This window comes from Emys orbicularis, chromosome 2, assembly GCF_028017835.1.
Source record: "Emys orbicularis isolate rEmyOrb1 chromosome 2, rEmyOrb1.hap1, whole genome shotgun sequence".
Lineage (NCBI taxonomy): Eukaryota > Metazoa > Chordata > Testudines > Emydidae > Emys > Emys orbicularis.
Window position 1 is genome coordinate 53,061,283 of NC_088684.1, and position 26,617 is coordinate 53,087,899.

Below are 26,617 nucleotides of genomic sequence, written 5' to 3' on the forward strand. Positions count from 1 at the left end.
ACACTTCAAGGAGCCAGACAGACAGGAGGGGACAGCACTGGCCTGGGCATCCTCGTCATCTGAGGAGGCAGTAGGGGGAACCTCTTTGGGACTCCTCCACAGGACAGCAGAGTCCATCTTGAGCTGTTAAAATGGGTGGCACAGAATCTGGGTATCCAGATGGAAGAGGTCACTGAGGTTTCAGACCCAATAGTGGACATTTTGTCTCGGGCAGGTCCCACCAGGGTGGCTCTCCTCCCTCCCCCCCCCCCCCAATCAAGACCATACAGGAAAACAAAGACACTCTGGCAAACTCCAGCTTCCCTGACCCCTACAGCAAAAGGGGTTGAGAGGAAGTATTTTGTACCCTCTAAGGGGTACAAATACCTCTTCACTCACCCCCCCGCCGGACTCTTTGGTGGTGGTGGCAGTCAATGAGTAGGAGAGGCAGGGGCAGCAAGGACCCATCCCATGGGCTAAGGACACACACAAGCTGGACCTCTTCAGGAGGAAGGTTTACTCCACTGGAGGGCTCCAGCTTTGCATCACTAACCAGCAGGCGATCCTTAGCCACTACAGTTTTAAGTCTTGCGACACAATATCCAAGTTTACTGAGCTGGTTTCTGTGGATTCCAAGTCTGAGTTCTCTGCCCCTGTAGTTGAGGGCAAGGCTGTGGCCAGGACCTCATTACAGGCAGCGCTGGACTATGAGGATGCAGCAACTCGTGCCATGTCATCAGGCATAGAAATGTCGCTGCTCCTGGCTGCAGGCCTTGGACCTAGCTGGGAAGGTTCAACAGACAATACAAGACCTCCCTTTCGAGGAGGCCATGTTATTCTCAGAGAAGACTGACTTTAAGCTGCGTAGCTTAAAGGACTCCCAAGCCAGTCTGAGATCACTGGGACTGCACACCCCGGCCACTCAACGTGGCATTTTAAGCCTCAGCCTATGCCTCTTCCCTACCAAGGCCAGCCCAGACAGGACCACAGTTGAAGGTGGCCTTGCCAACCCCAACCTCCAAACAACCAGGGATCTGGTTTGTCCAAACAACCACCAGGCCTACGCAGGCCTTTTGAAGATGCGCCTGAGGAAGACTTGCCAGCCAGCCAACTGGATCCTTCCTTCCTTTTTTTTTTTTTTTTTTTTTTTTTTGGGCACATCTATCCCATTTATACCGGACTTGGTCCCAAATCACGTCAGACCATTAGGACCTTTGCAGGGTAGAAATGGGATATTACCTCCAATTTTTTTTTCCCTCCTCCCTCCCCTGAGCTGCCCCCGCACCCCCTTCAGGGACCCTTCTCACAAGCAATTCCTTATGCAGGAGGTACAAACACTCCTATCAGCAGGAACCATGGAGGAGGTTCTGCTGGAGCTCAGGGGCAAGGGGTCTTTACTCCCAGTATTTCCTAATACTGAAAGCAAAGGGGGGGCCTCAGACCCATCCTGGACCTGCACAACTTCACAGGTTCATGAAGAAGCTAAAGTTTCAGATGGTCTCTCTAGCCACCATTATTCCTTCCCTGGATCCAGGAGATTAGTATGCTGCCCTCAATTTTGAAGGACGCATATTTCCATAGCACCCCCCATTACAAACCTTAGGAAGTGCCTGTGGGGAGGGATTAACTACCAATTCTCAGTGCTCCCGTTTGGTCTGTCATGGGGGGGAGGGATAGCTCAGTGGTTTGAGCATTGGCCTGCTAAACCCAGGGTTGTGAGTTCAATCCTTGCGGGGGCCATTTAGGGATCTGGGGCAAACAAAAAACTGTCAGGGACAGTACTTGGTCCTGCTAGTGAAGGCAGGGGACTGGACTCAATGACCTTTCAAGGTCCCTTCCAGTTCTGAGATAGGTAGACATAGATATCTATCTATATAATATCAGCACCTCAGGTGTTCACCGAATGCATGTCAGTCAGGGCTGCCTTCCTGCAGAAAAGACAGGTTCAGGTATTCCCATACCTCGACGACTGCTTAGTGAAGGGACATTCTAGGACACAAGTGGATTAGCAGGTCAACCTGATAAGATCGACCTTTGACTCACTGGGTCTCCTGCTAAATACTCAAAAGTCAATGCTCACCCCTACTCAGAGAATAGAGTTCATAGAGGCAGTGCTAGACTTGAGACAGGCCAGAGCATTTCTATCTCAGTCATGTTTTCAGGCCATACATGACATCATACAAGACCTCAGCAGTTTCCTACAACCACTGTCTGAAACTCCTAGGACACATGGTGTCGTGCACATACGTGGTCCAGCATACAAGGCTCAAACTCAGATCTCTCTAGGCTTGGCTGCCATCTGTGTATCGACCAAGCAAACAGTCTAGACAGGGCAGTCATGCTTCCACCAATGGTTCTCAAGCCTCTTCAGTGGTGGCTTGACCCTCGCATGGTGTGTGTGTGTGTGTGTGTGTGTGTGTGTGTGTGTGTGTGTGTGTATAAGCGTCCCATTCTCCAAACCACACCCTTTGTTATGACTGGTCACCGACACATCAGCAATGTGGTGGGAAGCTCACCTCGGAGAGCACAGAACTCAAGGCCTCTAGTCTCTAGAGGAGCTGTTGCTTCACATGAACGTCAGAGAGCTGAGAGCGGTTCGTCTGGCATGTCAGACCATTCGGCCTCATCTGGAGGGCAAATGCATATCGGTCCTGACCAACAACACAACAGCGATTGTTTTATATCAACAGACGGTGAAGTGCACTCCTCTCCCCATGTCAGGAAGCCTGCAAGCTCTGGGAGTTCTGCATAACACGCTCAATGCTTCTGGAAGCTTCTTAACTCCACGGATCTCAGAATGAGCTAGCAGACCATCTCAGCAGGTCTTTTCACAACCACAAATGGCCCATTCGCCTGGACGTAATAAACGATATCTTCCAATGGTGGGGTCTTCCCCAAGTTGAGTTGTTTGCCACAAGGAGGAATAGGAAGTGCCTGTAATTCTGCTCCTTCCTGAGCCACAGCTGGGGCTCACTGGCAGGTGCATTTCTTCTCCCATGGAAGGACCAGCTCTTCTACATGTTATTACTTCTCTCCTCCTCTCCCCCCCCCCCCCCCGCCCAATCCCACTTATTCACAAGGTCCTCCTCAAGATTCAGAGCGACGGGGCCTCTGTCATCCTGGTAGCACCAGCCTGACCATGCCAGCATTGGTCCACCATGTTGCTGGAACTCTCGGTGAAGACTCCAATCGCCCTGCTGTTCGTTCCAGACCTCATTACTCAACATCACGGCCAGCTCCAACACTGCAATCTCGAATCTCTCCATCTCCCTGCTTGGAAGCTGTGTGGTTGAATCCACTCAAGCTTGCATGCTCAAACCCCATTAGGGAAGTTCTTATTGGCAGCAGAAAACCATCGACCAGGGCGGCCTACTTAGCCAAGTGGAAAAGATTCTCTATTTTGTGTTCGCAGAGCCGTGTCCTTCCATCGCAATCTTCGGTCCTCCTTCGGTCTTGAACTACCTACTAAGGTTGAAACAGCAGGGCCTGTCCCACTCGTCGATAAAGGTTCACCTGGCTGCCATCTCTGCTTTTCACCCAGGAGAGTTGGGCCTCTGTTTTCGCTAACCCTATGATGCGGTGGTTTCTTAAAGGGATAGACAGGCTATACCCGAAATCCAGCAGTCAACTCCCACCTTGGGACATTAACCTGGTACACTCTCGGCTGCTGGGGGGGGCCTCCATTCGAATCATTAGCGACATGCTCAACTACTTTACTTTACTTTTACCTGTCTTATAAAGTGGCCTAATCCTAGTTGCCATAATTTCAGCCGGGAGGATCTCTGAGCTCAAGGCCCTCACATCTGACCACCCCGCCCAATATACTACCTTTTTATAAGGACAAAGTGCAACTTCACCTTCGGGAGGAACACCATGTAGGGTTGGTCTCCAACTTTCACACCAACAAAGACCTATTTCTCCCAGTCTTTTTCCTGAAGCCCCATGCCAACAGCCGTGAGCAGAGGCTTCACTCCCTGGATATTCAGCTGGCTTTGGCTTTTTATGTTGAACGAACAAAACTGTTCCACAAGTTGAACCAGCAATTTGTTGTGGTGGCGGAAAGGATGAAGAGCCTCCTGGTGTCCTCCCAGAGAATATCTTCTTGGATCACATCCTGTATCTGGGTATGCTATGACCTGGCTAAGTGTAACATTGGACTTGTAAGTCAAACTTGGAAACCAAAGTAACTTAACTGCTACTAATTCAAAAATATGCTTCATTCTAAATCAGTTGTCTGGGCTGAGTTACTGAAAACACATCATAGCTACATAACAAACATGATTTCTGGTACTATGGGAGTTAAACTAGTTCCAGAACTGTGCATGGTTTTTGAGGTCTGTGAAAACTTCTCCATTGAAAGCTGAACACTGAAGCTTGTATTTACAGTACATGTCTCTCAAAAGACAATATGCAAATGCTATCCTTGATGGTTAATCTTTGTACACTAACTTTCCTGTATGTATGTATGTATGGGTGGGTGGGTGGGTGGGTTTGTAGACTGTCATACCAGGGGAAGAGTAGGCATCCTTCTACTTTTTTTATTTAAAAAAAATAAAATAAAAAAAAAAAAGGACTCCCATCTCTAGAGGTGAGAGCCTCTTGCAGGGTCAGACAGGTGGCTGACCACTGCTGGAAAAATGTAACTATTGAGTGCATTAGAAAACGTATTGAGCAGAAACTTGGCATCCAGCAAAGTTGGGATCTGTGACAATCCTCTTATAACATAATGGGACTCAATACAGACGTGTGACTCATCCTGAAGGCAGAGGATAAAATGGACTCTAAAAATCTAATTATTAGAAGCTGGGTCTCCTACAGGGACATGGGCAGCAGATATACACAAGGTGAAACAATGAATAAACATTATTGGAGCACAGACAACCTCAGCAAACAACTAGCTGACAAAGAGTTTGACTTGCAGTATATGGCACTACTACCCAATCTTCAGTCACATATTCAGTTAGCAACATGTCCTGGCTTATCTTAAAGCTTTTTATCTCTTTGGTGTCTAAACATCTCCAGAAATCCTTACATTCTAAACCTATTCTGGAACCTTTTCATTAGTACCAAAGTGGCTCTACCACTGAGGCACTAATTTAGGGGAGACTGAGTTGTCATCAAAATGAGATGAATGACTAGCTACTGCCAGGGATGAGAACTCTCATATGAAAGTATTGACTCTTGATTCAAGATTAAGCATCCAGGTATGGTTGGAGAAGACACATGTCCAGCAAAACTGCTCTACAGAAGCTGGTATGGTACTCAACTAGTACAGACTACACATCTACAGTAGAGTAGGACTAAATATTTGGGGGGATGGGGAATTAAAAATAAGAATGCTGAGCTTTTCCTAGGGAGGATTAAATTGGCTCAAGTTATTACTGTCTGAAACAATCTAGTTGCTATTGGGCCTATGACCCTCCTAATGACTCACTTAAACTATATCACTAACAACGCTCCTAGTGATGAGTTGGATGTATGGGCAGGGATAAGATTTAACAAGTATGAAGAATAAACTTGTGGTTCCTCAAAAACAAAGTTAAGGTTAGAGCTGGGCAAGAAACTGTTTTCCTATTCCACAAATTTTGAGCTTTCAAACTGTTTTCCTGTTCCACACTGGGACAAAACAAAGACCTAAATCAGAGCTGGGACATGACCCTGGGTCTGACACATCCCAGGTGAATGCCCTAACCACCAAGCTATTGGCTTTTCTGGGACAGTGGAGTGATATGTCCAACTATTTTGTTGGAAACTTCCCAACCAGCTGTAGTTGAAACTAGGCCTGTTGAGTTACTATGACTCTAATCCTAGTGAAAGGTAATGGATTGACAGTCCACGAAACGGAGCTGTTTCTAAATGGTGCTAGTGAACTAAAATTCAGCTCCTGGATCCATACTGACTTGTAGTTTGCTACTCCATATGCAGGAGTCCATTGCAATTAATGTAGTGATAGTCTGAGAGAATTTACCCTTTAATGTAAGCATAATTCAAGGGGAGGGAATGTGAATGATAGCTTTTGGCATTCACTTGACACTACTAGAATTGCAAACTTAGCATGTTTCTCACTGTCTGAAAACTTAATGGGTAGATTAAAAAAGGACAAAGGAATTATGTTGCAACTATGCAGAATGTACATTTTAACTGGCATATTTTAAATAAAGTATTACTACACTCTTTTGCATATTCTTTATGAATGTGTGCATGACTCCAGTTTATTTGAAACTGCGCTTGGGAAAACTGTTGTAGTCTCAAACATCTTCAATTATGGGGAGATAGATTCTTTCCATGGAACCTGATGCAAAGGGTTTCTAAGCAAATTGCTTTTCATAATTGATCATAACTAACTTCACTCTCTCTCCTTTTCTTAATGCTGACACTTAGTATACGCTCCATACAACATTCAATTAGCATGCCTGTTATGAGGTAATGTATGTTTTAGTATGTAATTCAGCTATTGGATGTGTATTGTCTCTTACTAGTTGAACTGATCCTCTTTCCTTCCCCCATCCCACCCACATGTGTAGAATTAAATACATGGAAACATCTTGGTTTTTAGAACAATTTGCTGTACTGACTTAGGATAAAGCATGTACTGACTGTTCTTGCAGAAAGTTCATTATTTCTTTGAACTTGTTCTATTGGCAATTACACATCCTAGACATGATATTCGCTTATGGTGAGAAGCTGAATAGTCTTTATTTTCTTAGAAATATTGTGCTACTAAATGATTTCCAATTCAGAACTGTCTACAGCTCTTCTAAAATGAAGAGACTTACTTTCTTATTAACTCATAGGAAAGTAAGCAGTTTGGCCTCTGACCTCAGTTTTTTTTCTCTTGCTGACTTTAATTGCTTACCTTGCCTCCCTCCTCCCAAAATCCTGCTTTGATCAAAAAGCATGTAGATACAATTTCATATAGCTTAGTGTCAATTTCCCAAACAAGGAGTGGTGCACATGCCTACAGTATAAATGCATATTCAGAGTAACAAAGATAAATGTGGGGCATCTTAAATGGACACTGAGCAAGGGAAAATTGAAGTAAAGGCCTTACTCCAAACCTAAAACTCCTAATATTTTGCACCCTCTAAATAAGGTTCAGAGTACATTACAAACACGAAGGCTGGCTGCATCAGAAGTAAGCATTTCTCCATCTGGTGACACAGATTAAGGCACAAGGTCACACTGCAAGTTGGTGGCAATTGATATAGAATCCTTGGGTGACTTACTGACCCTACTGAAGTCCATGTTTGCCATTTACTTCAGTGGGGACAAAATTTCACCCCTTGTCTAGGCTGCTATGACTAAACATTGTTTTTATCTTAGGGTACTGCATTTTACCTTTTCATAGTTTAATGATCTCTACCTGTGAGAGATGGGGAGGAGAATACTTATTACTGTTGATAGTGGCTGTCTCCAGAGGGACAGGGTAAATAACCTTTCTTTAACTTTGAGACACTCGTATTATAATGAGTTGTCTTTAACAATCACTCACTAGCCTCTAGAGTGACTGGATGTGACTAAATTGTCTTACTGAGCTAGCAACTTTTCTAAGACAACAGCTGTCAACCTGTTTGAAGAGTCATTGAAAAGTCACTAATGACAAGTTAAATCTGGCATTCTACAGTACCTTACTTCCTTACCTTTGTAAAGGGTACTGTCACTGAGTTACAGGCAATGAGTAACTTCACTGAAAACTTATTTTTTTCTCCCCCCCCCCCCCTGCTATTAAGCAGTGTAAAGAGTGACTGCCTCAAAGGTAGTAATAAAATGAGCATCTTGGCTTGCAGTTGAAAGTTCTAGACATGGGTTGTATTTGAAGCTCTTCAACTGTACAATTTAGGTCTAAAGTAACTGTTTGCGAAGTGTACAAAAACTACTATCCAAAAGATACATTAATCTGAGGGCTGCCAAAAGCATGTTGACATAGGATAGGGAAACATGGATGCATTGTCTCAAAACTAACCTAGTATTACTATGCTCATGTTCTCACTCTAAGAAACTAACCACTGGGTTTTTTTTCCCCCTAGAAATTCTTCTACTTTCAAGTCATTTGAAGAAAAGGTTGAAAACTTAAAGGTAAATCTAACTAGCTGCCTCTGGAAACAGTTGTTTTATGAGAGACTTAAGCTGGGACTTTTGAAGGAACCTAAATGTGGTGCTCAAATCCCTTCCCTTAAAATTCAATGGCAGCTGGGCAACTAACCTCTTAAGCTACTTTTTGAAAATCCAAATGTAGTCATTTGACAACCAAGTAAATTAATGCTATGAAATGCAGGGGTCTAGCCAACTATGATAGCTTCATGCCAGCAAATCCCCAGTTGGGAAGACAACTGCTCTCTGGTCCACTTGTATGCTCAGAACAGCACAAATGGGCTGGATCATGCTGTTTCAGTTCAAGGCAATTGCACCTGTATTTCTCCTATGTGGTCCAAAAAAGGCCACTCTTTCTGACTCCCTGCCATTACCTCTTGGATAGAAACATACATCTCTCTCCCTCCTGACCCCAAAATATTTCCAGGCTGCACAGCTCTCTGCCTACGCTGGAAATTCACCAGCGGTCAGACTGCCTAAGCAGGCCTGCTTTACTTTTGCTCCTCTGATGGTAAGCAATGTAACTGACCACAATTAAGTTAGCACACAGCTCTTTCTAAGCAAGCACATTTATTAAGGGGAAAGCATTAGTGAGAGAACATATAAAATAGCAAACTTGCATGCAAATACACTTATCAGAGATCACCCCAACTCCAAGCAGGGCTCTGGCCAGCGAACAGCCCTTCAAACCCCACCAAGGGGTTTTTCTGTGGTTACAAGTTGATAACTGCCGTGGTGCAGAACCTTCACACTATGAATCGAGTTGCTCTTTTATGCCATTTGGGTATTGATCCTGGGAACAGGTAATTTGTAGACAAAGATCCCCATCCCAGGTCAAAGCTTCAGAAGATCAGGTCTGGAGGTGGATATTTGCATTCCCCTCCTCCCAAATATTTCCTAGGAAACCTACTCCATTAACAGCTCAGTCTTGTCTTCGCCCATTGTTTTAAAGAGTCCTTTGAAGCTCGTAACACTTCCCAAAGTTTACATTAATCATGTATTTCCAGACAAGTTGCAAATAATCCCACCACAACACAAACTTGCATTTTTAATACAGTGAGGTTCTAAGATACTTCGTTCAATAAAGGTTGTCCAGGAAACTGCCTTTCACACATAATAGAGAACCTGGTCTTTGTATATCCAGAATCTATACTGATTTTCAACTTCAGGACTGAAAAGCTTTATATTCTAGCTTACACTGGGAACGCAAACTCTTGCATGTTAGCATCAGAAAGTAAGGAATATAGGTGTGCAATTCTGTTGTAAAATGTACATGCTCTTAGACTTCACTTTCAGGTAAGGAGGCTGAAATTGGGGCTGAGGCCTCAATAAGCAGAGATCAACGTTGTGTGGCTGTTCCAACTAACCTTTTGGTATAAAGGCCTTCATATTATGGACCAGACTGCTCCTTGTATAGGAATTTGGGGTTGGGGAAAAGTGCATAAGGAACTCCTTTCCCCTTTTGGCATCCTGTATAATGGCCTGTTGCAATCTAAGGGAGTTTAGGAACTTCTCCTTCCATGAACTCTGGGAATGAATCTCCCTAGAGGGGAGGGATGGAGGTATATGGGAATGATGTGGGGTAAGTGTGTTACACACCATCTGAAGGGGTGTAGTAGTGAATGTGCTCCACCAAAACACCAGAGAGCTTCAGGATGTGTCCTTGAGGCTGAATGGTTTTTCTCAGAGCTCCCCCAGGATGGTACAGAACAAAAGCTAATCCAGGTTTTGGAACATTTTGAGTTAAAACAAATGTAGGATATCTTTACTTGAAGTTGTACAATCTTCGTAGAGCATATGAGTATGGGCTGTTGCAACAATCTGATCAGGAGAATTTTTGCAGTACTAAAGGCCAAGGGAGACCCATGTGTTTAAGCTAATGATTGGAGGGTTGCAACATTTCCTTCAGTGTTTCTCCACCTAGCTTCTTCCACCAAGTCGCACTGAGTGCTGCTCCTACCTCAATTATTGTAGAGGCAGTCTGATCCTGGAAAAACTGCCTCCAAAGGATAAATTCCCCCAAACAATCTTGACATGAAGGTATTGTTTATTGCAAAACTTATTTGTTAAAATACTTGGCTATCTAACTGTATTTGCAGTTACACTTTCTGAAGGGTTTATCTAAAACTATTTGTATTTTAGTCTAAAGTTGGAGGAGCCAAGCCTGCTGGAGGTGACTTTGGAGAAGTCTTAAACTCAGCTGCCAATGCTAGTGCCACAGAAACTATTACAGAACAGATACAGGAGGAGACCCAGTGAGATTCCTGCCTTTGTCCTGCTACCCACTGCCAGATGCTGCAAGCAAAAACTAAGCACATTTGTAATGTTCTTCACTGTCCGTTTCCACCAGATGTGCTTTTACTTAGCACTTAGCTTTATATCAATTTGATAAAATAGCTTGTTTGTGGGTTTAAAATATTTTTGGAACTAAAGTAGATTGTATCAGCCTGGCTTTTGGGGGGAAGGGACATTTTTATGCTTTTCAAGTACTTAAAGGATATATCCCTGATTTTAAAGGCAATCTCTAAAATGTTGCTTTGAAAAACTTTAGACAAACCTACTAATACTGTACATATAGTATGTGGATTCATAACTTCCTTTTGGAGGCTGTGATTATTAGCAATTCTCTTCACTTATAAGAATTGGCATTCTACTTTTACTGCCAAACTGAAGGTTTACTTCACTCCTTTGGTGGTTTCAGTGCAACAGTTCCCTAAATTGGACATCACACTTGGAAGATTACTCCAAGCTGCAGAAAAAGGATTTCTGCTTCAACATTATGAATAACATCATTATAGCAGGTTTCCACAAGTGTATATTAATCTACTGTAGTCAAAACCTGTTGAGTCCTAAACTGCATTTGGTGCATGTGGGGCAAAGGACATAATCCTAACTAGCATTCAGACTTGCTGACTTCTCTGTGGGTCCTGTGACTAGATTTAATGTCCTAAGAGTGGGTTTCTCAGAGTGCTCCAAATGAAAGTGAGATGCCTAATGCTGCTGGTCTAGTATCTGAGCCAGTTTGTTTATCCCAGTACACTATATTGTGAGTTCTTCACTTGATGCTTTAATGCCTGAATTATTCTGCTGTGATAAAATGGCAGTCACTGGAATAATGGTCTCCAATGGTGGTGATTCTAAAACTACTTCTATTCTGGTATTAATATTGAATCTTACACTAAAAACATGGAGTGGAGATGAAATGTGAACACATTCCTACAGCTGCTGCAAAAAATATTTCTAACAAGTCATTACTGATTAATTCCAAGTCAGTTATGGGAATTAATGTTTTTTAAAACCTTTCACCATGCTGTAGTAAACTTGCACAGCATTTGCAGGCAAGAGCCATTGCTCTAGGAGGCAGAGGGCCTTTGAGATGTTCAAACTATTTCATGTTCTCAAGACTCTTGTCCTAAGTCTTTTTTGTTAGAGGCTTGAAAATTAGCAATACTGTTTGCACCCTGGAGACTCCACTCCTGCTTAACCATTGAGATCCACTCTTGAAACTTTACCCATTTCAAAGCCTACAGCAGACCTTGTAAGAGGGCTATGTTGCTTTACATGTTGACTATACATCTACTTTATGTACTTTGGACGTTGCTTGTATTATGTACATGTCTGGCACATGTTGGTCATTATCAAATTGTAACTTATGCCAAATGTCTCATCACTGAGCTTGGAATGAACTGGAAGCAATTAAAAAAACTAACTGCAAAAATTTGTCTTATGCAAGTCAAATTTCAAAACCGCTATACAATTTTCTTTAGACACCACTGTACTGCATTTCTGATGAGCGCTTTGATAGCACTTCACCTATAGTGAATATGCTCAGTTACATGTGAGCAGCTTAATAAAATCCTATACGTGAGCACTGTATTGCCATTATAGCACAGCTGTAAATGCAGACATTCCACTCTTTGGAAAAGTCATAGCTACCTATAGACCTATGCTTTTTAAAATCAATTTGAAAGGACTGAATTCACATGTGAAATATTCCCTTACTATCCTCTGCTCCCCAAGTAATTGGGAAGATGTTGGAATCCTCCTGTCTTCATACTCATGGCCTTGTGACCACTTTTCACTTATTTCTTGGACAAATGGGCTGAGTTGGTTCTATCCTGGAAACTGATTCAGGAATTTACTATGCCTCTTGTAGCACAAATGTAATTCATGAACAGTTCCTGGCCTGAGACTTAAAGTTCAGCAGAGGCTGTAAATCAGCAAGTAAAATAAATGACAACCATAAAGGATCAAAATTCCAGTAACACCAGGGTACTTTCCCATCTAATATGTTTAAACCACCCTGCTTTAGTGCTGCAATATACGGTATGATTAAGTGATAGTAAGGAAACATTATACGTGCACTAGATTGAAACTAATACCAGTACAGTAGAACACTAAACTAAACTTTTTGGCATGAATATCAGCTGTGTTTTGTTTAGGTTTTGTCTTCTAAAGCAGTTTAAAAAAAATGCTACTCTGAATAAGTAGGAATGCTCCTTCAGTCTAGGAATCCTATCTGTGCCTGGTTTGACAGTGTCAAGCAAACACATTCCCTGCCATCTAATCAAGTCAGCTATTTGATTCTCCCTGTTGACCCACTGAAGCATCTCCCATTCCGCTTCAGAGGCAGGGCCTGAGCCTAGCTCCAAGAGCCTGCTTGGCACAAACATTCCCAGTATACTGCCTCAGTGTTTCATACTTAATGGGTTTTCTAGCCTGTTTTTGCTCACTCCTGTCTGTGGGATCCAGCAGCTGCCTTAAGAAAGATGACCATAGGCTGCCATCACATCGCCATTTTTGTATGCTCTGGGGAAAATCCAAAGGGCTTGAGTTTTCCTCATTACATCACTTTAGCTAGAGACCCTGGTTTCATCTCCAGGTACAGCAGAAGTGTCTTGCCTTGGCCTAACCCTCTTTTCAGTGATGTGATGAAACACCTGAATCCTGGCCAAATGTGAACTGAGCTAACAGTGTGGGATAAACTGAACAGGTACACCTTGGAATCCTTAGGCAGTAAAATTCCACTTAAAACATTGGCAAGAAATCAGAGGAGCAGTTTCAGTTGACACATCTAGGGAATGTTTTCCCACTAGTGTGAAATGCAATTAGTGGCTCCATCTAAGATGTCTTCAGTACCCGAATCCTGTCAATTGAGACTTCTGCTTCGAAAGCCTTGACTTGAAATGGCTGAAAAGCAACCCTGGGGGAGGGATAGCTCAGTGGTTTGAGCATTGGCCTGCTAAACCCAGGGTTGTGAGTTCAATCCTTGAGGGGGCCACTTGGGGATCTGGGGCAAAATCAGTACTTGGTCCTGCTAGTGAAGGCAGGGGGCTGGACTCTCTGACCTTTCAAGGTCCCTTCCAGTTCTAGGAGATGGGATATCTCCATTATTATTATTATTATTATAAATTTCTAGAACCACAACCTGTGATCTAGTCCGCATCCTAAGCCAGTTAACACTTACTCCCTGCTTTTGAGTGGGATGTTTTTATGCTCCTTCGATATCCAACACAGCTTCTGTCAGAAATGGGACCTATCTGCAAAGCTGGACCTCTGTGCTAAAGATGGATGCAATGGTTTGTAATTAGCTACTCAATCTAGCAGACAATCCCCTAACTTGATATCTCTATACATATCCTACCTGTATTGCTACTCATTACTCAGTTCTTAAACTTTCACTACCTGCTTTATCTTTATTCCTAAATTTACCTGTTTCCTATGTCTCCTTGCACTTTCCAGTCTTTAAATGTGTTATCAAATAAAATATGCTTACTATTCCAGTCCAGTGACCTTTATACCAAACTGCTGCTTTCACTTTGTCATGGATTTAGATATCTTTACTATCATGCCATCTCTCTTAGTTATAACTATTTTCTTTACTTTACAGAAACCAGCCATTAACAGATATGTAGCTGTTCTCAAACTGATCTCTTGTCGACATTTAGTCCTAGACACTATATTAGTTTGTTTGAAAAGATGGAGTTTGTAAAACAGCTATTTTACAAATATAGTTTATGTACCAGATTCATTTTCTAGGTACTGATTATCTGTGAATGCACCCATGTTTCCTGGCCTAAGCTTCCTTATTTGTCGAGTCTCCTTACTGAAACTGCTCCTCTGATTCCTTTCTCACTGCCATTACAATAGAACCTCAGGTTTATGAACAGCTGGGGAATAAAGGTTAACTCTGAAGTGTTTAACTCTGAACAAAACATTATGGTTGTTCTTCCAAAAGTTTACAACTGAACATTGACTTAATTCAGCTCTGAAACTTTACTATGCAGCAGAAAAATGCTGCTTTCCTTTTCTTCTTAGTATTGTTAAATGTAAACTACTGTACTATATTGCATTTTTTGGTCTCTGCTACTGCCTGATTGTACACTTCTGATGCCAAACGGGGTGTGTGGTTAACTGGTGAGTTTGTAATTGTGGTGGTCATAACTCCAGATTTTTTTATTTTTTTTGGTTAAAGTCCTTTTTCCTGTTTCCCAGATGTCTTGGCTTCTCTTAAACTGACCTCCTGCTGCTAGACTAAGCCTTCGACTTGCATTTTGTGTCTAACTTAACTTTGGAGTAGTGGGAGCTCTTCCTTCTTTGTGCAGGCCAAGTCTCCCTGATGGTTAGCAGACTAGGATTTCACAGCTAATGTGTCAAAATATTAAACAGGAAACTTTGTCACTACCGCCTAGCCCTTAACCACCTCAACTGTGTCCTTCACTAACAAAGCCTCCAAACTGTGGTACTGTGGCAGCTAGTCACTTAAGACTCTCTACACAGTTTTGGAGGGCGCAGGAACAAGTCTCCCAGGTCCAGCTAACAGAGGCAGGCTGGTGCTCTGTAAAATATCTGCACCGACAGCAATCTGAAATTGTAACTTGGGTTCTGAGCCCACCTCAGCTTGAGAACCCAAGTCCCACTTTGCCCCACATCTTCAAAGCAGCATCTATTGTTACAGGACTAGCCCAAGTAAGTCTATCAATCCAGCACAGGACATTCCTTCCCAGCTGCTGTACAGATGGTCTCTTCCACAAACCCACTTACTTGAGCTGCCTCTTCAGCACAGGGGTTCTCAAACCTGGGGCTAGGACCCCTCAGGGGTTGAGAGCTGTCAACCTCCACCCCAAACCCTGCTTGCCTCCAGCATTTATAATGGTGTTATATTAAAGAGCGTTTAATTTGCTTGGGGGGGGGGTGTCGCACTCTGAAGCTTGCAATGTGAAAGGGGTCACTAATAAAGTTTCAGACCCACTAGTTTAGCGGTGGTCATTACAATGGTTCAAGTATCACACGGTGCCAGCTGGTTCCCAGCCTGGTGGCAGATCCGGCCTGTCCCTCAGTCGCGGGGGAGAACTGCACTTCCAGGGGAGCTGATGCCTTGGTCGGGGACAGTAACGGGACACGCCCTGGGCGTGAAAGTGCCAGCCGGACTGCCTGGCCCTGGGCGTTCGCCCCGCGAGGGGAGCGAGTCTCTCACTTCGTCCCCCCCCCCACCCGGCCGCTCCCGGCCGCTCCCGGCAGTCAAACCCCCACAGCGCGCGCGCGCGCGAACCAGCAGCAGAGGCTGACGCTGACCGGCCGTTTCCGCACGCACATGGCACCCAGCGAGGGGGGCGGGACAAGTGACGGTGGGGAAACCCCACCAGGAGAGGTGGGCCCCAGGCAGCAGGTGTTGTTGCCCTCCAGCGCCTTTTCTCTCTACCCAGAAGCCCCCCGCCATTAGGTGACCGCCGGCTCCCCAAGCCAACCAAGATGGCGGCGAAGTTCACGCGCGAGGCGGCGCTCTAGAATACCTCCGCGCTACTCTATGGTTGCCCGCGAGTCCTCAGCCCGTGCGAGACCGGGCGCAGGAAGGGTCAGAGGTCACGCCCCGCCCTCCGACGGACGCAACATGGCGACGCCGAGCTGGGGCCGCGCTGCCTCGCGGAGCCGGGCATGGCAGCTGCTGGGTGCGGCCAGGCGGGGCAGCAGCCATGGAACCGGGGACTCGCCGGCCACGGGCGTCTCGCCCCCGGAGCCACTGAAGCGGCCGAGCAGCCTCACCGGTGCGCAGCAGGTGAGAACGCAAAGAGGGGGCGGGACAAAGAGGAGGGATCTAAACGGCGGGGGTAGAGGAAGCCGCGCCGTGTCACGTGAGAAGGGGCGCAGGCGCTAGTGGCGAGTGGTTGTCACGTGATGCGGAGCGAGGGGCGGGGCCTAGTCTTTGGCCGTACCCTGTGCGTGAGCCGCAGGGAGTCCCCGAGGCAGCGTTCAGGCAGCGCCCCCTGTTGTGCGTGGGGCGGCGTTGGCACGTTCGCAGGGGCAGGGCGGGTTTCACTGGTGCGGGCTGAACACGATTTAGTGCAACACGAGTGAAAAGACCCGCGGAAATGAGCGCAGGCGCGTGCACCGTGTTCTAGCGGGGAGGTGGAGCCTGGGGGACTACAGGGGAGAATGACCGTGGATAGATACGTGTCAGGTGCCAGCCTGCAGCTGAACAGGGTTTACAGGTGCAGAGCCCCTTCCCTCCCACACACCGTGGGTGTGTCACAGGGTTCCCCCCTTCCAGCCGTATGTGTGTCACTGGGCCTCCCTGGTGCAGGGCTTCTCCTCCGCCTCTCTCCCCGCCCCCCGGCTGTGGGTGTGTTGCCGAGTCCCAGGTGCAGGGCTCCACCCCCCCACTGTGGGTGTTTCACCTGTGTTATGAGATTTGCCCATTACTTTGGGGTATGCTCATTTGTTAGGGTTACTCTTGGGGGGGGGGAGTGTTCTGTAATTCTATCAATGTACTGCTTGTGTCACGTGTGTTCTCCTACAGCGCTCTACTTCTCCCTTCTGCAAGTTCCCTCCCAATGGAGCTATCCTGCAGGACCTAGGTTCCCCAGGGCTGGGTTCTTCCAGCCCCAGAATCAGATGCACACACATTAACAGAGTGCATCTGAGAGGGCTGGGTTCCCAAGCTGTCACCCTCCTATGTGCCTGGATTCAGCAGACTAGGTCAAGCAGCACTTCCAAGCTGCCACCCACATATGTCCCAGCTTCAGCATGTCCCTATCCCCACTTTCACATTACAGTTGTTCTGGTAGTAGCCCACTTGATGAGCAAACACCACAGGATTTTTGGGCGCTGCAGGGATCTTTTAGCTTAGGTACGAGGAGCGTTGCTGCAGAGCAAATGAGGAAACCAAATAACACCCATGAGCAGGGCAGAGGTGAGAGGGGGAGAGAGAGAGAGAGAGAAGCAACCAACTTAACCATGAAAGTTATTTATTACCAGGTAATAACCATAGGAGAGCCAAACAAACAAAACAGTTATAATATTAAATCTAACTTAAATTTGATTATAAAAGTCAGGTTTAGAAAATTAAACTGGTCACACAAGTCAGGGAGAGAGAGCGCAAGAGCTGGGTTCTCACCACTCCATGAAGCTTGAATCGATCGGGGGTCCCAGGTGGTGGTGGTAACTGAGGGTCCAGAGTGCTGGAGACAGGCAGAGTCCCCTGCATGATCAGTCAGGAGAAGATGAAGTCCCAGTGGAACTGATGCAGATGTTGGATACAGGTATCAGAACTGAGCATGGGTAGGGATTTTTGAAGGGAAACTGGTGACTCAAGTATTCCAAAGTTGTTTTGTTTTGACTAGACAATAGGAGCTGCTCATTCCTGGCTATGGGCGGTGTTCCTTTGAGGGAGCTCATAATGCAATTAGGCAGCTTCAGTATTTTGGATACCAATAAAGGATTTATTACTATAATTGGTCTGATAACTACTGAACTGGGTGTGTGCAGGTGTTAACATCTGGAGCAGAGATTCCCCATCATGCAGTGCTTCCCTGCTTTTCTAGTTCCAGAGTTCAGTGCAGTTCTTGCCTTGGAATCTCTGTTCTTCATTCTGTCTGCTAATGAGATGCCTCCCTGTCCCATCTTTGATGCAAATGAGTCTGGGGGAGTTTCCTTAATCCTGTAACTCTTGTTGCAGGGCGGGGGGTGTTAGGTGTGTCTCCCTCTGCCTTTTCATTGCTTTTTGTAAGCCTTTCTTCTGATCGGCTTTGGTTCAAGTAGAGGCTAGGGGAGGTGTCCTTCGTGAGTCAGACAGGTTGGATACTGCGCCCAGGTTCCTCAAGAACACAGAGCTGACAGGTAACATCGGGCCCCCAGGTGCAGGGCTGTCCTCTTCTCCTTCCCCCCGCCATTGGTGTGTCACTGGGCCCACGTTCAGGCCCCCCTCCCCACCCCTGCTGTCAGTGTGTCACTGGGCCAACATGCAGGGCCCCATGCCGTTGGTGTGTAACTGGGCCCCAGGTGCAGGGCTCCCCCCTCCCGCCGTTGGTGTGTCGCAGGGCTCCCCAGGAAGCTTCCCCCATGTCGTCATTATGTTCTATGACCTCAGGGGTGCTTTTGTCTTCCTCTGTGCAGCTCTTATATGAAGTCAGTGTGTAATGAGTTCTAGTAAGGCTTTTTTGATGTAGGACCCCAGCCTTGGTTTTTTTACTGCATTTGTGCCCTATAATGAGTTCTTTGATATTCAGACTGTGACAGGAAGTGGTGAGCAGGGATACTTTTCTGCTTAATCAGTAGGGTTAGGATGGTGTTTAGGATTTTGCTACTCCATTTTAGTCTTGTCCTCCTAACTGGCACAGTCAGTATTTCTGAATTACTGTCCATTTTTCCATGGTTCATATGCTGTATAATTTTGATATATGTAATTAAAAAAATGCTAAATTGTTTATTGTAGAAGGTTATCTAACATTATTTTCATAGGATGGATCTTATAGGGATACTATACCATTATAATGGGGAGTTATACTGGTGCACTTATGCCTGTAAATTTCCCCATGTGAACAAGCCCTTAGTTACATGAGAAATTCACACAAGGTGGAGGAGCTGCATGCTTATGCAACTTTGGGAGCAGAGCAGCTGCATGAAAAATCAGGAGACCCAGCAAGGAAGACAGGAATATAGTAGAGAGCAGATGAAATTAGGAAGCATAAGATATCTGAACATTAATGCAGCAAGCCTTGAAGAATCAGTTCTAACTAGCAATCTGAGCATGTTCCTATCCATGGAAAAATTAAGACATACTAAGAAAACTTTCAAAAGGCAGGGTTGCTCAAGTGCAGGCGTCTCAAACTCAAATGACCATGAGGGCCACATGGGGACTAGTACATTGGCCCGAGGGCCGCATTACCGACACCCCCCCTCGGCCCCGCCCCCACTCCACCCCTTCCATGAGGCCCCGCCCCTGCCCCGCCTCTTCCCACACCTTCCCTGCCCCCATTCCAACCCCTTCCCCGAAATCCCCACCCCAACTCTGCACCCTCCCTGCCCCCAGGGGGTGCAGGAGAGGTGTGGGGTGTGGTGGGGGCTCAGGGCAGGGAGTTGGGGTGTGGTGTGCAGGAGGGGTGAGGGGTACAGCAAGGGATCAGGGTGCGGCGGGGGATTCAGGGCAGGGGGTCGGGGTGCAAGAGGAGTGTGGGGTGCAGCAGGGGGATCAGGGCAGTGGGTTGGGGTTCAAGAGGAGTGTGGGGTGCGGCAGGGGGCTCAGGGCAGTGGGTTGGGGTGCAAGAGGAGTGCGGGGTGCGGCAGGGGGTTCAGGGCAGGGGGTCGGGGTGCAGGGTGCGGCAGGGGGCTCAGGGCAGGGGTCAGGGTGCAGGGTACGGCAGGGGGTCGGGGTACAGGAGGGGTGTGGCATGGGGCTCAGGGCAGTGGGTTGGGATGCAGGAAGGGTGAGGGGTGAGGCAGGGGGTCGGGGTGCAGGAGGGGTGCAGGGTATGGCAGGGGGTCGGGGTGCAGGGTATGGCAGGGGGTCGGGGTGCAGGGTGCGGCAGGGGGTTCAGCTGCAGGAGGGGTTCGGGGGGGCAGGATCTGGCCTGGCGCGTACCGGGGGCAGGGCAGGCTCCCTGCCTGTCTGCTCTGCCCCCGCAAGAGGCTGGAACGTGGGGAAGGGGGGGCGGAGGGGCTGTTTGTTTCTGTTGCTTGAGGCACCGCCTCCAGCAACTCCCATTGGCCGCGGATCCCCGTTCCTGGACAATGGGAGCTGCTGGGGGCGCTGCCTAAAGCAACAGAAACACACAGCTCCTCCGCCCCTTCCCCATGTTCCAGCCTCTTCCCGGAGCGGCGTGGGGGCAGGGCAGGCAGGCAGGGAGCCTGCCCTGCTCCCGGTGCACGTCTGGCTGCCACTCTGGTAAACACTGGGGAAGGGTGGCGGGGCTGCAAGGGGCTCGCGGGCCGCAGAAAATCACCCAGCGGGCCGCGTGTTTGAGACCCCTGCTCAAGTGTCTTGAGAAAGGGAAGAAGGGTAGCCAGGGCTGTGGTGGCAGCTGAGTTGGATGCTTACCAAAAAAAGCAAGGGAGAGAGAAGTTGAGTCGAAGCTTACAAAGCAGGTGTATTCATGCATTTGGTGTGGAGACTTACCAGGTTCTGGGGAAAGGTGAGGTTAGCGGAGTTGGAGGGGAGGTATTGGCTAATGCTTGCATGGGGGCTGTGAAATATTACATGCTGAGAAGCATGAACATACAGATGAAGCGAAAGAAAAGTAACCATCCATTCTTAGGAAGAATGTGAGGTTTAGATTTTCTTTGTTTAGCAAATTCTGGATCCTATTCATTTGACAAGTAAACAAAACAAGATTAATTTAAGAGAAAATCATATTAAAATTCATAATGGAATAATCAAATCAGCTTTCAAGTCTTGTGTTTTTCCTTCTGAAATCAGAGAGTCAGTTTCTCCTTGGCCAAGTTCACCCTACTACCAACATGTAATAAAGTCAGGGCTTATCAGCCTATGAAAAAAATGTTGAAACCTGCATGGGTATCTTTATAAAGGGATTCTGTCAACATGAAATATAACCAATTTAAAAATAAAAATAAACATACTGCTATTGAGTTCCCTGCCAATTATAGTGGTTTCATGTTAAATAGGAGAATGTGGTAACACATTTTTCTCTCCCATGTTGTTGTGTAATAGATCCAGGCAAACAAAGGGTGAACAGTTGCAGGAAACTGGCTGTTAGTGTGATTATTTATTATTTGTATTACCATAGCATGGAGCCTTACATGATTGTTGTTAAATCCACAAAGTAAAATAATATTGGGGGAAAATAGGGATTTTTTTTTTCTTTTATTGGTTTAAATTATAGTAATCTAAGATGTCATATGTAACAAAAATAGGTAAAGCATTTTCTGATAGTTGTCAAATTGTCTAATTTGTTAATGTAAATTTCAGTTTTACATACTGCATATACTTGATCATAAGCCGGTTCATTATAAGCTGACCCCTCCAAGATGGATAAGTAAAAATGAAATTTTTTTATGACCCATTCATAAGCCGACCCTATAATTCAGTGGTCAGCAAACTCTGGCTGGTGGGCCGAGACGGTTTGTTTACCTCAAGCGTCCGCTTGCATGGAGGTAAACCTAAGTAAACAAAGTGTCACAGCCCGCCAGCTGCTTACCCTGATGGGCCGGGACAGCAACTGGTGGGGAAATTTTTTTGCGGGGGGAGAAGCTGGGGGTCAGGGGAGTAACCCCTGTGACCACCACCCACATGACCCCACCCCTAGCCCGGGACCCCCACACTCTTCCCATCCCATTCCTTCCCACCTTAGCTGGGGTGGGCCGGGGAGGATGTCTCTGGCCTGGCCGGAGCGTCTCATGGCCTCAGCGTGCTCCGGCGGGCCAGACCGGGCGGCGCAGCCACAGCCTGCTCTGGCACGCTGGGCCGGGTGGCACGGCCTGCCAGCCCCAGAGCTGCAGCTGCTTTGGAGGCTGGGGGGAGAGCAGTGTGGCCAGAAGTGGAGAGACTCTGGCCCTGTCTCTTCCCTTCTGGCTCTGCTGCCTCTCCTTGCCCCCTCTGTTGGGGGTGGGTGGGGGTGGAGGGCAGTGTCCCACCTCTATACCCGTTCATAAGCCGACCCCCTTCTCTGATGCTTCCCTTTTTTTACTAAAAAAGTTCGGCTTATGAACGAGTATATACGGTACCTATTTGTCTAACTGCAATGTTTAATATACAAACACTGGAGCAGTTCTTTTAAGTTCTGATTCTGCAAGCAGACCTATGTGGGCTGGTTTCAGTGTTTCCTGCTAGGATGCAGCAGCCTGATTATAGGACTGGGACCTAATATGTCAAGCTGAGCCTTAATTCTAGTGGTTAGATACCTTTTTTTTGTATGCCCTAGCTAAACTGATGTGAATTCCTATTGTTGATTATCTAAATGGGATTAACCCTTGCTTGTCTCTCTTTATTGACTTAAGGGTTAAACCAGTTCAGTGTATCTCCATTAGGGATTTACACCAGTTTAACTGGATACATTGGTTTAAAAGTCAATCTAGTTAAGCTGGTGAATTTTTCAAATATAGCAAAGATTAAAGTTCAGGTTGCTCTCTGCAAAAATAGCCCATTCTATAAAAAGCCTTCCTCCTACACAGGTGGGAAAGAGCATCCTCATAATTGAAGGCAGCCTGTGGCCTCAGTCCCTCTAAGAATAGTGGGATATGGCAGCCATTTTTGAAAGAGGGCAATTGTGAGTTCCCCTGAAGATTTAATGCACCAATTCTGCAAAAAGGTAAACTTACAAACAGGCAAAAAATGACATTTAATCCTAGGGTGACCAGCAGCAAGTGTGAAAAATCGGGACGGTGTGTGTGTGTGTGTGTGGTGTGGGGAGGGAGGGTAGTAGGAGCCTATATAAGAAAAAATCAGGACTGTCCCTATAAAATCGGGACATCTGGTCGCCCTCTTTAATCCTAGATATTTATTTTCAAAAACTGCCTACCGTAGTAGATCTATGCAAGGGCCACCTCTTCACCAGTTGTTGTATCGATACACAATGTTGTTTTTATAAATACACGTTGATAACAAGGTTACCAAAAGGATCACAAAAGAGCCCAACTTCAAACACTCCTTTAAAAATGTATTACACAAAACAAAACAAAGTTTACCTAGAAAAATCAAAGGGCATAAAAGATAACACTGTGGAAATTTCACACTGGAAGATCAACTACATGTGAAACAAACCAATCCAGAAATTGATGCCACATTTAAAAACGATTTCAGAATGCAACCTAAGCTATAGAGTTGTGGCAAGTGTCTCCATTATACATATATAATTGCAATATATGGAACATGATTCATTTATATGCAGTCAGATATTCAATAAGGTATAACAGAAATCTGTTTTGCCTCTGTGAATATCATCAGAATAGAACTAATCTGTTTAATCAGTAAGATATTTGCCGTGGGCTAGAATTGCTTCTAGTGCAGTCAGTAACAAAATTTCATTGACTTCACAGGGGCCCAGATCAGTTACAAGTTGTCTGTAATAAAACTAAGCAATAGAAAATATCTGAATTCTATACTGAGTATATCAGGTTGATACAGTTTGTCACGCTGCTTGGTATGGGACACAGCTAAGAGCGCCAATCTCAGGTCAGACTGTCAAAATACAGGGCATGTATCCCAGACAGGAGGTTTACTCTATCATAAGATTTCACCAAGCCAGTAACAAATGTGTGCTTCCAAAATATTGTACTAGTTATTGTGAAGCCACAGACAGTCCCTCTCAGGCTCTCTAGCCCCTCATCTATCACCCAGACAAAGCAGACTTCAGTGATAAATGATTATAAAAAACAGAAATCACACATATATTAGGTTCTTCAGTTCCAGAGAACCAGCCACTCATCCCAGGTCAGAGTATACTCCAGATCTTACCCAAAAGCCATGCTGGTAGCCAATCCTCTAGCAAACTAAAAACTAACAATTTATTAATATAAAAAAAGAGAAGAGAGTTATTAAATAAGTAAACTGAATCATATAAATTACAGTTGATTTTAGAATCTGTAGATCAGGCTAATAGCAGTGATGTTAAATCTGATAGCTTGCAATAAGGCTCTTTGGGATGAACCAAATATTGGGGTCCTCGGTCCATTGTTCAAAGCTAGAAATCAAAGTTAGAAATCGCAGTCCAGAGATGAGCAGGAAAGAGGCAAGGAGATGTGTCACACACTCCAATTTATACCTCCAGTTTATGTGCATGGAAAAATACTGGCTCAAACATGGGCACTTCAAGCATCTCCCTCTCCTTTGGACCGCAGCAGGAACCAGGCATGGTGAGAGTCCTTGTACTTGAGTGCAAGATCTCCTTTGGTCTAGTGTCACTGCTACCAGAAGCCATTGCAGAGGGAGCTGGACCATGTCCGTGGAAGGGGTCAAGACACCCGTTAGAAATGTTTACCAGTGACCAGTATGAAAGATGGCAGAGCCCTCACCAGTAACATTCACAGGCAGTGCCCTAATGAGAAACTCAGCCTCACCCCACTCCGAACTGCTGGGAAGGGGAAGATGGATGCTGGGGAGGGGGGCTCCATCTTGCATATCAGCCAATGACTTGCAGATGTCTGATATATCTGAAACCACCTCTTCCACGCTCCTCCCCCCCCCCCCCCATCCCATTTCCTGGAAGGGAAGGAGCTTTTCCTCTCTCTTTCTCTTTCATCCCCGAGCCTTCTGACTGTTGGGAATGTGTGGGCACTGGCCATTAATTACATTAATGTTTGGGAGTTGGTTCAAGGATGGGTTGGTTCCCCTATGTACAGGAGCCAGTTTAGATCAGGGTATTTCTTCACTGCAGAGTTATCTCAAGTTCTCTATACTCAAGTTACTTCTCTTGAGTTAGCCTAGCTTGAGTGAGAGCAGCCAGTCCGTGAAATAACACTCGTGTTGTTGCTGCCATACTGGCACTGTACTTATTCGTGTGGTGCTAAAACTTGGGCTGAAAACGGAGCTGGCGGCAGAACTGGGGATGGTGGAGGAGGAGCTGGAGCTGGGCTGGGGCCAGTCCTGGGCTGGGGTGGAGCGGAGCTGCAGCTGGAGTCAGAGCTGGGCTGGGGACAGAGCAGGGGGCATGGCGGAACTGTGGCGGGGGGTGGGACTGTGGCTGGGTGGCACTCCCATTGGGGCTGGCCCGGGCCCCACCGTGCACCCTCATCCCCAAATGTTCCTCTGTGCCTCTCTAGGGGGTCGTGCCCCACAGTTTGGGGACCACTACCTTAGATGGGCAGCACAAAGAGAAAGAACTTTATTCCCCATCTCCACTATGTAGCCATGTAAGGACCAGGCATATCCTGGCCCACAGTGAACTTTCTATGAGAGGGTACAAAGTTTATGGGTAGTTTTGCAGTTCTTATGGGGGAATGATATCGAAGCCACACTTAACCACAATTCTCTGATGCAACCTTAACAGGGCAAAAGAATTGGAGTAGCTGCTAAATATTTCACTTCTGGGCGGGGGGGTCAACAAAATACAGTGTAAGAAAGAAGAAAGCTTTTAATTGTTGTGTGGTAGGAATTTATGGTGGAGTTAAGGTACTTCAAAATATTTGAGATAAAAACAGATGTTTTTTAAATTGGGTCCCTAGTGTCTCATGCTTTTTTGGAACCCTTTTGCAAAGAGTACATACAGAGATTCTACACTAAGTTTCTGGGATGGATTATTGTAGATCACCACTCTTCTATTTTTCCATTTTGAATTTCTGAGAAAATAAATTTAAATTTCATAACTGATTTGAGCTTTGCCAGTTTGAAAGCACTGCATTAATAATATAACAGTGTTATTGCCTAACAGATAATCTATGTCTGAACATGGCAGAAAATTAGACAAATTCCAATTTCCCTATTTACTCAACATGTACTTCAGCAAAGCCAATTGAAAAAGCATCACATACACTAATTATTACATGCTTTGCTAGATAGTTTTCCAAGTTTTTCACACATGACATCAAGAGTCGCCAAGCTGCAAGCTCTGCATTTTAATGTTGACAAGCATTTCCCATAGTCAAGCATTCCCTGCATCTGCTGTGTGCTTCACTATATTGGTGGTATTCTTTGTAAAGCCCTGTATTATTTTTATTTTTATTTTTCATTTCCAATTTGCACATTTTTTTTAAATCTAGGGAAATTAACATATAAAAGTTTTCATTTAAAGTTAGTTATGGTTGCTCAGTTCTACTCTAATAACATTTTGCTGAAAAGCTAGCAAATACAATGTTAAGGTCAACAGCCATGCTTGTTTTTCTACTTACACCAATATAAAACTTAACAATTTTATCTATTACTGTCCTTTTTACACAACACATGGTTGACAGCCAAGGCTTCAAAAACTACCATGCAGTCTTAACTTTGACACACCTACAAGAAGAACTGGTATGTTAGAAGTTGTTCTTTTTCCCCTATGAAATCTATTCAACAAAATCTTAAAAAGACAAATATTTTTAACATATGTCCTTGTATGCATGTCAGATTGAAGGTTACATAGTAGTTTATGAAGGCCTGGCTATTAGGTAAGAGTTGATTAGTTTTATGTAGATGTTGGAAGAGAAATAAAACTTGGTTGTTGATCTTAACTGAATGTTATTTATTTGGTAGCTTTTCAGTGGTTGAGAAAAATGTTAAAGTAGAACAGAGTAACCTTAAGTTACATTAAATGAAGTCTTTTGCTGTATGATAGACTAAATAAAGTGTAAAATGTTTTGATAATAGAGTGAATAACCTAAGTTTTGTAGCTCAATATCTGTA

The 26,617-nt window shown here is 45.4% G+C and overlaps 1 protein-coding gene across 6 annotated transcripts in view; it reads left to right on the forward strand.

Annotated features, from left to right (window-relative positions):
• LOC135873347 (tumor protein D52-like) overlaps positions 1-26,617 on the forward strand; it is a 226,431-nt gene that overhangs the window by 68,370 nt on the left and 131,444 nt on the right. For 3 of the 6 annotated variants that reach the window (XM_065397774.1, XM_065397773.1, XM_065397772.1), the window contains 2 exons: positions 8,007-8,055; positions 10,213-11,773. In XM_065397774.1, the coding sequence (XP_065253846.1) occupies positions 8,007-8,055; positions 10,213-10,329 (166 nt within the window). In that variant the 3' untranslated portion in view covers positions 10,330-11,773. Of the gene's footprint in view, positions 1-6,360; positions 6,403-8,006; positions 8,056-10,212; positions 11,774-26,617 lie in introns of those variants that run through there. The other 3 variants (XM_065397770.1, XM_065397771.1, XM_065397775.1) reach the window with 2 other exon arrangements.